Consider the following 13,237-nt stretch of genomic DNA (forward strand, 5'->3'; position numbering starts at 1 on the left):
GGCTCCAACCCAGACCTCCATCTCACCAATCAGGAGGAGGTCCCCGCCTCCTAGCTCCAGAAGCTCCGCCCTGGGCCGGCGCGCCGCCAGCCAATGGGAGGCCGAGCCCAGCGCCCAGTGCGCGCAGCCCGCGCCGAGCCGGCTCAGAGCGAGAAAAGCGAACCCAACCCGTCGGGGCCGCCGCTCCGGACCCACCGCCTGCCGCCGCACGCCGCCCGCCGCCGCCTCCTCCCCCCGGATCGGGTGTACTGTCCCAACCCGAAAGTCCAGTTCTGCGGCCCGGCAGCGGCGAGCGAGTGAGCGCGATGACACAGGAGTACGACAAGTGAGTGAGGCGCGGGCGCGAGTCCGGCCAGGGCCCGGGGGCCACCGCACCTGCCGCCGCGACGGCGCGGGCTCCGGGAGCTGCGAGGCCAGGCTGGGCGGGGCAAGGCGCGGGGGTACACCCGGCCTGCCGTCGGAGGGCTCCCGGGCCCCACGCTCATGGCCCGGTGGGGACGGGTGGACTCCGGGCAGCCTGCTGTCACCTGCCAAGCTGCCAAAGCGAGAGATCTAGGGGAAGGTTGAAGTGTCCGCTGCCCCGCGTTTTCTAAGCTGCGGCTGCTGTGTGAGAAATCTGCTGTGGGTGTTCTTGGGCCCTTGCATCACCGACGGTAATTACAGAAGACTATTTTTGCCGTTTGGGAATATCAAGTGAAAGAAACTGCAAGTCGAGTGATAAAGCTAGAGGCTACTCGCGAATCGGAATTGCTTTTTGGAGTTTGGGACATAAGAAAGTAGCGAGAAATGTTCAGTGATGATGTAAGATGTGATCAAACGTTGGCAGAACTTGGGGGGGGGGCAGTTCTCAAATTTACTCGCAACTTTTCTATAAATATGAAGATGTCCTGATAGAATCTATCTTATCTCAGCCCAGTAAATCTGGAGCAGTGAATTGGTTTCATAGTTAACTTGTTAAGGGTGGCTTTCTCATGCTTGTTTTCTGGAAGGTTAGCTGAGTGTGGAATCAGCAAGAGATTAATCTTGTCTTTAGAAAATGAAGTTCAGTTAGTGCTCCGCTCTCATTTTAGAATCTTGACCCATAACTCTTGAAGGTCTGAGGCTCATTTGAAAACACCCATGAACCTTCAGGACCGGAGCAACAACTTGCTGGTCTTGAAGAAGTGGGCTGCAGTTGTTCTTGTGTTTATTTCTCTGCTCACTGACTAGGCAAAAGCCCCAGTGCCAACCTCTTGGCCTTAGGCATACTTTGGAAATATAAAATGCCTTCAGGGTAATTGCAGACATAAAGCCGCTTGGAAAATATTTAGTTTCTGATCCTTGTACCAATGTTGGATGGGATGGGAGGAGGGAAGCTTGAAAAACTAGCATTACGAGTGTTGAATGAGCCAAGTGCTGTCAGTCTTCTGGAAGTGACTATTAGGCTATTACTAATAGCTCAGCAGTTCACCAGTGACTCTCACCAGGGAGCCACCATGGTCCGCCTCAGGACCCAAAGGCTTGGGGGGTGGCTGTGGGGTGGGGGTGGGCAGTTTGTGTATTTCTTTCTTTGGACAAAACGTGAGGTTTGTAAAGATAAGTCTTCTTAATTTTTTAGATTTCGAAATCACTTGCCTGCGGATGTAAACCCTTAGAATCGTCTCTTTTCCTCCCCTTTTCAAAGATGCCCTTATTTTCTTCTCCTTCTAAATCTATATCTGTTTTTTGAAGGATGTGGGTGGTTGCCAAGTCCTCAGCTTTGTTGATTCCTTGAACAGATAATCAGACTTTCTCCACTCACTTTTAGAAAAGGTAGGTCACCTCTAGGCCATTTACATATTTCATTCGTGTGTTGCAATGAGAACTGGGCCTGGATAGCTGTGATTCAGATAAGTTCCAGACACCTCCGTTCTTGTTCCTCCACACACACAAAAGTACAGCCTCGTCCTGCTAAAGTCAACGCTCCGTTTTTCCCTTCTATTGACTTATTAAATAGTGCCTGCTGAACAGTGGTCGAGACTGTTGACATTTCCAGTTTTTGGAATCAGTAGTGTTTGCCTGAATCATTTAAACTAAATCTCCTGTAAAGTGCCGGTAAAATCACCATTCATTTTCGGGATTTTTCCCACAAACTGCGCTGTTAACGTGAAATAGTCCTTGCCTGGTGTGAAAAACTAATAAAGGTTTTATTTATTTGGGGGGAAGGGAGCACTGGGGATAAAGCTCAGGAAGCCCCCAACCCGGAGCAGGGAAGTCACATGCTCAATGCCTTAGTAAAGATTTTTTTTTTACATTTTATTTATTTTATGAGTTTGTGTTTGTACTACTCTCATCCTCCCAGCATATTCTCTGTCCTCCCCCCCTCTCTCTTCTCTCTCTCTCTCCTCTCTCTTCTCTGTCTCTCTGTCTCTCTCTCTCTCTTCTCTTTTCTCTCTCTGTCTCTCTCTCCTCTCTCTTCTTCTCTCTCTCTCTTCTCTCTCTTTCTCTCCCTCTCTCTTCTCTCTCTTTCTCTCCCTCTCTCTCCTCTCTCTCTTCTGTCTCTCTCCTCTCTCTCTTCTCTCTCTTTCTCTCTCTTCTCTCTCCTCTCTCTCTTTCTCTCTCTCTTCTCTGTCTCTCCTCTTCTCTCTCCTCTCTCTCTTCTCTCTCTATCTCTCTTCTCTCTCTGTCTCTGTCTCTGTCTCTCTCTCCTCTCCTCTCTCTTCTTCTCTCTCTCTTCTTTCTCTGTCTCTCTCTCCTCTCTCTCTCTCTCTCTCTCTCTCTCTCTCTCTCTCTCTCTGTCTCTCATGCACTCACACACTCAGGACAGCTTGTAGTTAAGTCCTTTCTATCGACTCTGTGGGTCTTAGAAATTGAAGTCCGATACCTTTATCAGCTGAACCATCTTAGCAGCCAATGAAGACTTTTAATTGATTAATTTGCCTCAAGTGTCTGTGTTGTGTGTGTGTCTGCGTTTGTAAAAGTCAGAGGACAACTTGAAGGAATTCCTTCTCCCACTGTGTGGGTCCCAGGGAACTTCAGGCCATCACAGTCATGAGCAAGTGCCTTACCCCTGAGCTATCTTCCCCAGGCCCACGTAAAGATTTTTTAAATCACATCTGTCTACTATTTTTTTTTTAAGGCTGGTTTTCATTCTGTGGCTTCATTTGTTGTAGGCTAAGTGTTTATCTCCAAGATGAGCAGTTCACGCCCATGCCAGAAGATTACCCTGCTTTATTGATTTATTGTCCCCATTGGCTACATTCCAGGCTCCTCCTGCTGGTAACAGCAGAGTCTTCTAACTTTCTCATACCCTGAAGGATTAAGCGAAATGTCCCTTTTGCTTTCTGTCCCTTCTTCCTGCCCCTGTTTCTCGGAAGGAGCTGTTTTAACTCATGGCATCATCTGGGGAAGGGGGAAGTCACATGTAGCAGCGGGCCTGAGTGTGATTGAACAGTATCCGTGACTCACTGTATGCCCCGTGTGTGCTGCTGTAAATATTTAAGTAGCCCTGTGTCTTCTCGGGGCTAGTTTTGAATTTTGACAAGTGGTATCATCTCGGTGTCTCTGACAGGGGTCCTTAGCTCTGCCTTGCCTCCTGAGCCGGTCTTCGTCTGACTTACTAAGGTTATTGATGTAGCTAAAATGCTACAAGGTGGTTTAAAATATGCCTTAAGAAAGTGTTTTGTAAACCAAATGTGAATTTTTGAACTTTTTTTTAAATTTCAAAATGATCTTTAAGAGGAGTGTGGGCACCATTTCACTCACTTCATTGAGCTTCCTTTAGACGGACCTTCAGAAGCTGTTAGTATTCCATTGACTGTAGTGCAGAAGGTGGATCCCAGCACCCTGTCCGTGCTAAGCGGTTGCTCAGCCCGGGCTGCCCCCCACTTGTAATTATGTCCTGGCAAGGGCCTTGTGTCCTATTTTAGAGGAATGTCAAAGAACTGATTGTTCAGTTCCGTTTTGTTTTTTAACAGCTTCTAAGCTGTCTTGCTGTAGGAAGTATGGAGTTAACTTTTCAATTTCTTCCTCTGAAGCAAAAGGCCAGTGCTGGTTCTTCAGAATGAAGCCCTTTACCCCCAGCGGCGCTCCTACACCAGTGAGGACGAAGCCTGGAAGTCGTTCCTGGAAAACCCTCTCACGGCAGCCACCAAAGCCATGATGAGCATCAATGGAGACGAAGACAGCGCCGCTGCCCTGGGCCTGCTCTATGACTACTACAAGGTGGGCGGTGGGCTCTTCACTGTTCAGTTCACGCCATGCTCAGACGCTCCTGATTCAGCAGCCTATAAAGCAGTCACTCGCTGGCGGAATTGTCAGGCTGCTTGCCTCTCTGGGGACTATAAAGGGTTTAATGAGTGCCCCAGCTTTTGGTGGTTCAAAGCCGAGCCTCTCCGATCATAGAATCAAAGGGTGGTTTTTAAACAGCTGCTTTGGCCCTTGCTGAAGGAGACGCTGCTAATAAAAGAAGGCAGTAGCCAGTCTCCCCCATTTTGAATATTTTAACTTGGTTCCTGATGTCATGGAAAGGGGTTGTTGCTGACTAACCTACACTCTCCCCTTCCAGGTGGTCAGGGTCACTGCTATATTACCAAGTTGGGAGCTGCTGTGGGAAATGCACGCATTTACACTTCTGGGGCCTGGCTCTAAGATCAGAATACATTTTCTTGCCTGTTTCTAGACAGTTGAATTAGCCTTAACTCATGTGTACCAGGTGTGGGTTTTTATACCATTCTACCTCATGGTTCTTTACGGAATTCTAGTAATTTCAGCTGTCATTCACTGGTGACCTATGTCATACCTGACATGGGTCCTGAGGCCGTCCTGTGGGTCACTTTTGACTCTTAAGCCCAGCAACTGGGATGCATTCAGTTAGGGTTTCAGTCCTGGTCCATTTCCAGCCACAGACTGGTGCTGAGGAGGGGCCTGTGTTTGCCTTCTCCTTGGTTGTCCCGCAGCAGTTGCCCAGGGATAGCCATTTGAGTTGGTTGACTGAAGGCATCAGTTGTTATTTCTTGATAACTAGCCTTGCTTGAAAAACAGATTGCTAATAAGTCAAACAGAACTTAGCTTTATCTTTCTAAAAAAGATCTGTGTAGTTTTATGTGTATGCATATGAGGATGTATGGGCAGGTTCTATCCATGAGTGCAGGTGCCCTTAGAGGCTGGAAGAGGGAGAGGGAGCTGGATCTTCAGGTGGCGGTGAGCTTACCCTCCGTTAGTGTTGGGTCCCAAACTCCTGTGCAGGGGCAATGTGCACTCCTCGCCCCTGAGCCCCTCTCAAGCCCCTTTATGTTGTTGTTAATAGGGAAATATGAAAGAATTCTTGCACAGACCAAGCACCGCACACACGTCAGCAGTGAGTGTGCGTCTGTTTGGGCCATGCCTCAGGTAGGTTAATGGCACAGTGTACCCAGTGAAGCGCTAAGCCTCCTGAGAAATAAAAGGTGGCTCCTTCAGGTGAAGGCTTCTCCCCTGGATAAGGACTGAATCCCTCTCGTTGGTATTGACGCCTTAGGTTCCCAGAGAGCGCAGATCATCGGCTGTAAAGCCTGAGGGAGAGCACCCAGAACCAGAGCACAGCAAAAGGTAAGTGCCCCCTGCGGCGGCCTGCAGACCGGAGGATAAACTGTGTACACGTGAAGAGGCCGGCCCTGTCGGATCAGACAGTAGAGTGACCTGTCATCTCAGGGTTAGAACCTCTGCTACTCTGAGAAGTTATCTGTTTATTTAGTCTGTGTCCCCCTTCCTATAAAACATACACATCAGCCTCTACTGTCTGGAGGGAGGGTTTTAGTTAAAAACCTGAAGTGTTTGCTCATGTGCGTTGAGACCCTCTAATGGGGTGAGGCAGGGATGTATTTTAAAACAAAACAAAAAAAGAACCTGGGTGTGGTGGTACACGCCTGTCACCTCAGCACCTGGGAGGCAGAGCAGAAGGCTCAGGAGTCCTAGCCAGCCTGGGCTCTTGGGAGAGCCTGTCCTAGCTCAGGAGTCCTAGCCAGCCTGGGCTCTTAGGAGAGCCTGTTGTAGACAAAACAAGGCTTGGCGTGCAGATTGTCAATAGAGAAGTTGGCCCTGAGAGGCGAGGTGCTAGGTTCAATGCCAGATCTGCAGAAAAAGAGAAGTTAAGTATCAATGGCTCCTGAATGGTTGTCTGAGTTAAAACTCAGTGAATCTGAACTCCTCTTGAAAGTGTCTTTTAAATATTTAGGTTGAAACTTTAATAATCAACCATATAGCTGTGAAATGTTTTTAAAAGACACATTTTACACTCATTTGTGTGTATAAACCTATTTGGGCCCCCCAAAGTGCACATATGGTCAGAGAATAGCTTAGGGAAGGTCCCTCTTACCACTAAGTGGCTTCCAGGCATCAAACTCAAGTTGTCAGTCTTGGGGGCAAGCGCCTTTACCCACTGAACCACCTTGCTGGCCCTAAAAACAGCTTTTAAATTGACCCATGTTCTATTAGTAATAAAGAATAAACCAGCTGGGCATGGTAGCATATACCTGTAATCCTAGGGACTCTGAAGCAGGAGTTCAAGGCCAGCCTGAGCTATGTAGTTAGATTCTATCTTGGGGTTGGGGAGAATGACAGAAATTGACTTAAAGAATGAGTAACAATTCATATTCCACATTCCAGACAATTATTTCTTTACTGTGGTTGTGGTCAGTTGCAGATAGTTTTTGGAAGTATGCATTTATTCCACTTAATTTGTTTCATAAATATTTTCCATATTGCGATTTAAACCTTAATAATTATTTCTGGCCAATGGCTTCTTTATATTTCTTTACTTTTTATTATGACTCTTTTCAAGCACAGTGACAGGAGAAATGGTGACACCAGCATCTATTCATTGCCAGACTCAACCACTGTAATGCTGAAGTTTTTCTCTTTTTCTTAATGGTCAAATTAGTTCATGTTCTATTTTATGTCCTTTTGCTGGAGTGTCCTGAAACAAACTCAAAATGAACTTATTTTTGCAGCCATGTCTAGTTTTTTGCTATGGCAAAGCCACAGTGAAACCTTCGATTTTTTTATCCCAAGTTGTCCTGGTTGGCCTGGAGCTAGTTCTCCTGCCTCAGCTTCCTGACATTTTCTTTAGGATCAATCCTCAGGAGTGGATTTACAGTTCAAGGAATGAACATGTTTTGCTGATTTTTAAGATGTGTAAAATTGCCTTTGTTTCATTCCTTTATGTTCCTTCAGTTTGTAATATTTCAGGGGACTTTAAAATCACAGTCATGGCATTTCCTGCTCTTGCCTTCCTGCTCCCCCTCAGTCCTCTTGCCCTTCCCCCTCTCTCCCCATTCCCCTTCCCCTTCTCTCCCCATGTGCTCATGGCCACCCTCCACTTCCCTACTCCCCTACTCTCTCTCCCTCTGCCTTTCTCCGTGCCCTCTCAACTCCCCCCCCCATGTCCTAAATAAACTCTATTCTATACTAAAACAAAACAAAACTAAACACACCCACAGTCATGGACCCTATAGCTTGGTGATAGAACACTTGGGAAGCATGGACAAGGCTCTGGATTGCATCCCCAATATCAGGAAAAAAGTCAAAGCAAACAAATTTTTAAAAAGCCTCCACATGGGTTGGGGATTTAGCTCAGTGGTAGAGCGCTTGCCTAGGAAGCGCAAGGCCCTGGGTTTGGTCCCCAGCTCCGGAAAAAAAGAACCAAAAAAAAAAAAAAAAAAGCCTCCACATTTGGGGCTGAGGAGCCAGAGCAGCAGGTAAAGGCCATGCTGGCCCCGGTTCTTTCTGTGGGGTCCAGGTAAAGGGAGAAGGACAACACTCTCCACAGGCTTGACTTCTGACTTCACATATATGACACTTGGCACATGCACACACAAGTGCACATGTGTACACAACCATGTACACACATACACACACAAACACACACAAAATAATAATGAACATTTTTAAAAATAATTATTCATATCACCCAAATATTAGACCACAATTGATTTTATGTAAAACATCTATTAATAAAGTGTGACCGTGAGTTTCCTTGGGGAAGCAGATAGTATCAATATTAGAAAGTGATGCTCAGTAAGGCTTGCTTGTGAGCATCTTCCCAGGTGTTATTCCCTGAGTTCCGTCCTCAGCACCCATCTGAGAGGGCAGACACCTCCTGCGCTGACTAGTTTTTGTCAGCTTGATCCAAACCTAGACAAACCTACCTGGGCAGAGGGAAGCGCAGTTGAGGAGTTGCCTCCAGCAGATTGGCCTTTGGGCATGTTTCTGGGGTTGATTGCTGATTGATGTAGGGAGGGCTCAGCCCACTGTGGGCGGTGCCATCCTTAGGCAGGCAGACCTGGGCTGTATAAGAAAGGTGGCTGAGAGGGGCTGGAGAGATGGCTCAGCGGTTAAGAGCACTGACTGCTCTTCCAGAGGTCCTGAGTTCAATTCCCAGCAACCACATGGTAGCTCAAAGACCATCCCTAATGGGATCCAATGCCCTCTTCTGGGGTGTCTAAAAATAGCTACAGTGTGCCCATATAAACAAAATGTATATAAGAAATACTCAAGTTAATAAAAAAAAAAAAAAAAAAAAAAAAAAGAAAGGTGGCTGGGCAAGTGGAAACAAGCCAATCAGCAGTGTTCCTCCTCCAATTCCTTGAGTCCCTGCCATGGCTTCCCGTGATGATGGACTGTAACCTGCAGGCCTTTCCTCCTCCAAGTTACTTTTGGTCACAGGGTTTTATCACGGCAACAGAGATGCAAGCCTGTTCACATTGTTTTTACTTTTCATAGGTAAGAACGGAGTCCTGAGAGACAAAATAGCTTGCTCAAGCTCACACAGAATTTGAACCCAGGTGATCTTGCTCCAGGATCTGTGGTTCTAATCCAACTGATCAGTTGCACTTAAAGCTTCAGGTTTATAATAAAATACGAGGATCTACGTTAGGATTCCCGGGGAGAGCATGTGCTGGAGAAAAGCTCTAGGTCCCCGCAATTGAGAGCAATGAAAAGCTTTTGGGTTTGCTTGACCGACGTCTTCACCAGGAATGAGCCCTTACTTCATTCCTATTTAGTTGGTTTCTGTCAGGTGCATTGCTACTTTGGGGGGCCCAGATCCTCAGAGTGTGGGGTTATCCGTGCTAGAGCATGTGGTGCTAAGTATGTGTAAAGCCCTTGCTCCTCCCAGGTCATGGAAGCACTGTATCATCAAAGTTGCACTACAATGTCCTTTCTCCTTTCCTGAAGAAACAGCATACCAAATGTGACGGAGCAGCCCCTCATTTCTGCTGGAGAAAACAGGGTGCAAGTGCTGAAAAATGTACCCTTCAACATCGTTCTCCCCCATAGCAACCAGCTGGGCATTGATAAGAGAGGCCATCTGACAGCTCCTGATACTACAGTCACTGTCTCCATAGCGACCATGCCTACCCACTCCATCAAGACAGAAATCCAGCCGCACGGCTTCACTGTGGGAATCCCCCCAGCAGTGTACCACTCGGAACCCACCGAGCGCGTGGTGGTTTTTGACCGGAGCCTCAGCACTGACCAGTTCAGCTCTGGCCCACAACCTCCCAACGCTCAGCGGAGGACTCCGGACTCCACCTTCTCTGAGACCTTCAAGGAGGGCGTTCAGGAGGTACAAAAGACAAAACATCTTCCTAAGACAGCGGCATGTTTGTCTGAGTATTGAGTTCCACCTTTTCCTGGTTATGTAAGCTTGAAACCTAGCCCAGAATGAGTGGATCAGGAATAAAAGATTTTTTTTTTTAAGAGAAAGGCCTGTAGGTATAATTTGTAAGCTAAACCTACAAATCCAAAAATTATCATCAAGGGCACATGGGTAATCTTACCAACAGCTGAGCTAACAATTATGGTTTCTGCTAAGAGATTTGCTGGGGAGAGAGAGGGAAAGGGAGCCCGTGTCCAACTGCAGTGCATTCTCATAGTATTTCTTCAGCTTTCACCCATGCAAGCTCCTGAAGCTCCTAGCATGGCAGCTCTGTCCTGTCCTCACAGGGCGCTACTCCATTAGTCGCATGATCCGGAAGTGGAGGTGGTCCTTGGTACAGCCTACAGATTTTACAAATGAGTTCTGCAGACTCCTAAGGGTCTGATCATGCACAGAGGGTGTTGGGAGCAGAACTCACTGCCATTGCAGGGTCCCGTAGGTGGAAACCGACACTCCCCAGGAAAGGTAGCAGGCTTGCCCAGCCCTGGTACAAACGTGACTCATGGCCCTTGTAGTTTGGCTGCAGATTCTAGACTTCAAACATGTGATATGGGAAAGATGAGGAAAGAGAAAGAGGGCATCTCAGGGACTTAGTGGAGTGTGTGTGTGTGTGTGTGTGTGTGTGTGTGTGTGTGTGTGTGTACACATGTGCATGTATGTATGTGTGTGTGTGTGTGTGGTGACATGAATGCATGAATGGTATATACAAGTAGACATTTACTTTTTATTTTATCTATTTTTTCATTCATTCATTCATTTATTTATTTATTTATGGTTTTTTTTTAATTTTTTTTAATTTTTATTTATTTATTTATTTATTTATTTTTTGAGACAGGGTTTCTTTATGTAGCCCTGGCTGTTCTAGAACTCACTCTATAGACCAGGCTGGCCTCAAACTCACAGAGGTCCTCCTGCCTCTGCCTCCCGAGTGCTGAGATTAAAGGTGTGTGCCACCTCCTGGCTGATAATTACATTTTTATATTTAATTTTTAAAAATAGCTTTAGGGTCTTTGTTTTGAAATGAGGCCTTGGGGGTTGGGGATTTGGCTCAGTGGCAGAGCGCTTGCCTAGGAAGCGCAAGGCCCTGGGTTCGGTCCCCAGCTCCGGAAAAAAAAAGAACCAAAAAAAAAAAAAAAAGAAATGAGCCCTTGGACATTAGTGACTGTGGTGAGAGTTACTGCTCGAGGCTCACTCCGTTGGTATTTCAGGTTTTCTTCCCCTCGGAGCTCAGTCTTCGGATGCCGGGCATGACTTCAGAGGACTATGTGTTTGACAGTGTTTCTGGGTAACAGTTGTCTTTTTGTTTGACGTTTGGGTTTTCGGCATCTGTGGTCATTTCTCTTTGTATCGATCAGTCCTGACAAATCTGAGGTGGCTTTGGCGAGCTTTCACCTTCCTCTGACTCCACCAGCTGTCATCTAATCTTGGGTAGGGGACTTTGGATGTGGTGATTCGGTGTGGGACTCTGGTTTTCGGTTTCCTCAGCTCCTGGTGTTGGTACTTCTTCCTTCCCTGGCTCCCTTCTGTGGTGTTGAGGGATGAGATCTGAAGGGAGGGATGGGGATTGAGGTAGATCTCTGTGGACCGACCCTTCTGCTCCCAAAAGTGTGTAGTTAGCTGACAGGTAGGGCCAAATGTGGTGGGCAGTGGACTTTATTATCGTTGTTAAGGATAAAATAAACAAGTGTAATTTTTTTCCTGACCTTGCAACTTGGTTTTAGCTTAGCAAAATTGCACCATCCTCTGGAACTAGGAGCACTGTCTAGGTTCATGAGAAGTATATAAACACCTTAAGATTTTTTTAAACCTAGGGTTTCATTTTTTTCATTTTATGTGTTTAGACTTCCTTTATTAGCATGCCTGAGGTGCAGGAACTGCAGACTGACAATAAAGCTTTGTGATAAAGCTGACAGGCTTTCTCAGTGACATGTCAGGCAGTAAATATTTTAGGCTCTTTAGCCTCCTGTAGTTTTTTCACTAGCAGCTTTGCTGTGGTAATGAAACGGGGTCCACAGATAAGGCATAAGCAAGTGGTGTGGCTATGTTCTAATACAACTTTACTCAGAAGCATACGTGTAAGGGCCACTTCCCACTGTAGGAAGGCTCGGAGTGGCTGTGTAAAGTAATAGGAAACAGGCAGTTGTGGAGCACCCGCCTAGAGACAGGTGCAGGCAGAAGCAACAGGAGAGTGTTGGTGTCTAAATGGCTGAATGCAGAACTCTCAGCCCATTTGCAGCCTTTGTCCATAAATTCCAGATTGGCAGCAGGCCCCATGAGCTCCTTCCACCACCTCCTCGGTTCCTGATGTCATTTGTGCCCAAGTGTCCAAATGTCTAATTGTTAACCTTACGTCAGAGACTTTGTAATCAGTATTTCATAGCCCACTGAGTTTTCTGGGTTAGGATCCTGTTTATCAAGTGAAGGGGCAAGTCTGCTTCTGACATGGCCTGGTCAGCTGGATGCTCGCTGGTGGTCTGCTGCCTCAGAACCTACCCCTCTCCTCACACACACCCTAGCACTTTAGGGCTGCACTAAAGTGTCCAGGAAGCTTCCAAAAGACTGGCCCAGACCTGTTGCTTCTTTGTCCTATAGGAACAACTTTGAGTATACCCTAGAAGCCTCAAAGTCACTTCGGCAGAAGCAAGGGGACAGCACCATGACATACCTGAACAAAGGCCAGTTCTATCCTGTCACCCTAAAGGAAGTGAGCAGCAATGAAGGGATCCACCACCCTATCAGCAAAGTTCGAGTAAGTTCTATACCTGATTCTGTTCTCCAGGAATTCTTGTCAGGTGACACTAGGCCCTGACACTTCTAGGTGTTTGTAGCTGAATAAAGGCCGGAAGTGCCGAGCTGTGGTGTTCGTTGTTTAAGGATTATTCTTACTTTTCTTCCTGTGTCTCCGAGTGTGCGTGCTTGTGTACGGATGCCCTTGGAGGCCATTGGATTCCCTGGAACTGGAGTTACAGGCTGTTGTAAGAGGCCTTTGAGTGCTGGGAACAGAACTCAGGTCCTTTGGGAGAGCAGCAAGTGTCCTTAACCACTGGGCGAGCCCCCAGCCCCCATAGCCTTGCTTTACACCACGACTCTGGTCTAATAACAAGTGCCTTTCTCTGGAGCTGCTCGCCCCTTCGGGTCTTCATGCTGTACCTCGTTCTCGTTCCCAGAGTGTGATCATGGTGGTTTTTGCTGAAGACAAAAGCAGGGAAGACCAGCTAAGGCACTGGAAGTACTGGCACTCCCGTCAGCACACGGCCAAGCAGAGGTGCATTGACATTGGTGAGTGGCCACGAAGCCCACCGACATCCCGCAGGCTCCAGTGCCCAGCTAGCCAAGTCCTATTACTTTTGGCAATAATCAACTTCCTGCTGAAAGCATTTGAATCTGATGCCAGCCACAGATGTGTTCCAGGCACTGTCCTGTGGCTCTTGGAATCAGGGCTCTGTCCTCACTTCCTCCACGGGCCCGTGCCCAGGCAGTGGTTTGCCATGTGACTCTGCAGCCAGAACGGTGGCCAGCCAGCATGAGAGTGTCCCACTTTCAACCTGCACTTCTCTTTATCCCCTTCTCTGCTGCTCTAGG

At 47.3% G+C, this 13,237-nt stretch overlaps 1 protein-coding gene across 19 annotated transcripts in view; it reads left to right on the top strand.

Moving 5' to 3' along the window:
* Positions 1–145: 145 nt before the first annotated feature.
* Positions 146–13,237, top strand: part of Grhl1 (grainyhead-like transcription factor 1) — a 50,417-nt gene continuing 37,325 nt past the window's right edge. For 5 of the 19 annotated variants that reach the window (XR_015621865.1, XR_015621864.1, XR_015621866.1 and 2 more), the window contains 7 exon segments: positions 146–325; positions 3,996–4,182; positions 5,477–5,547; positions 9,172–9,562; positions 10,864–10,940; positions 12,248–12,404; positions 12,823–12,934. Coding sequence is in view for 8 of the 19 variants with exons in the window: in NM_001431901.1 (NP_001418830.1) it covers positions 306–325; positions 3,996–4,182; positions 5,477–5,547; positions 9,172–9,562; positions 10,864–10,940; positions 12,248–12,404; positions 12,823–12,934 (1,015 nt within the window). In the remaining 11 variants the exon portion in view is untranslated. 19 annotated transcript variants of the gene reach the window in all.

Source organism: Rattus norvegicus, chromosome 6 (assembly GCF_021556685.1).
Source record: "Rattus norvegicus strain SHRSP/BbbUtx chromosome 6, alternate assembly SHRSP_T2T, whole genome shotgun sequence".
Taxonomy (NCBI): Eukaryota; Metazoa; Chordata; class Mammalia; order Rodentia; family Muridae; genus Rattus; species Rattus norvegicus.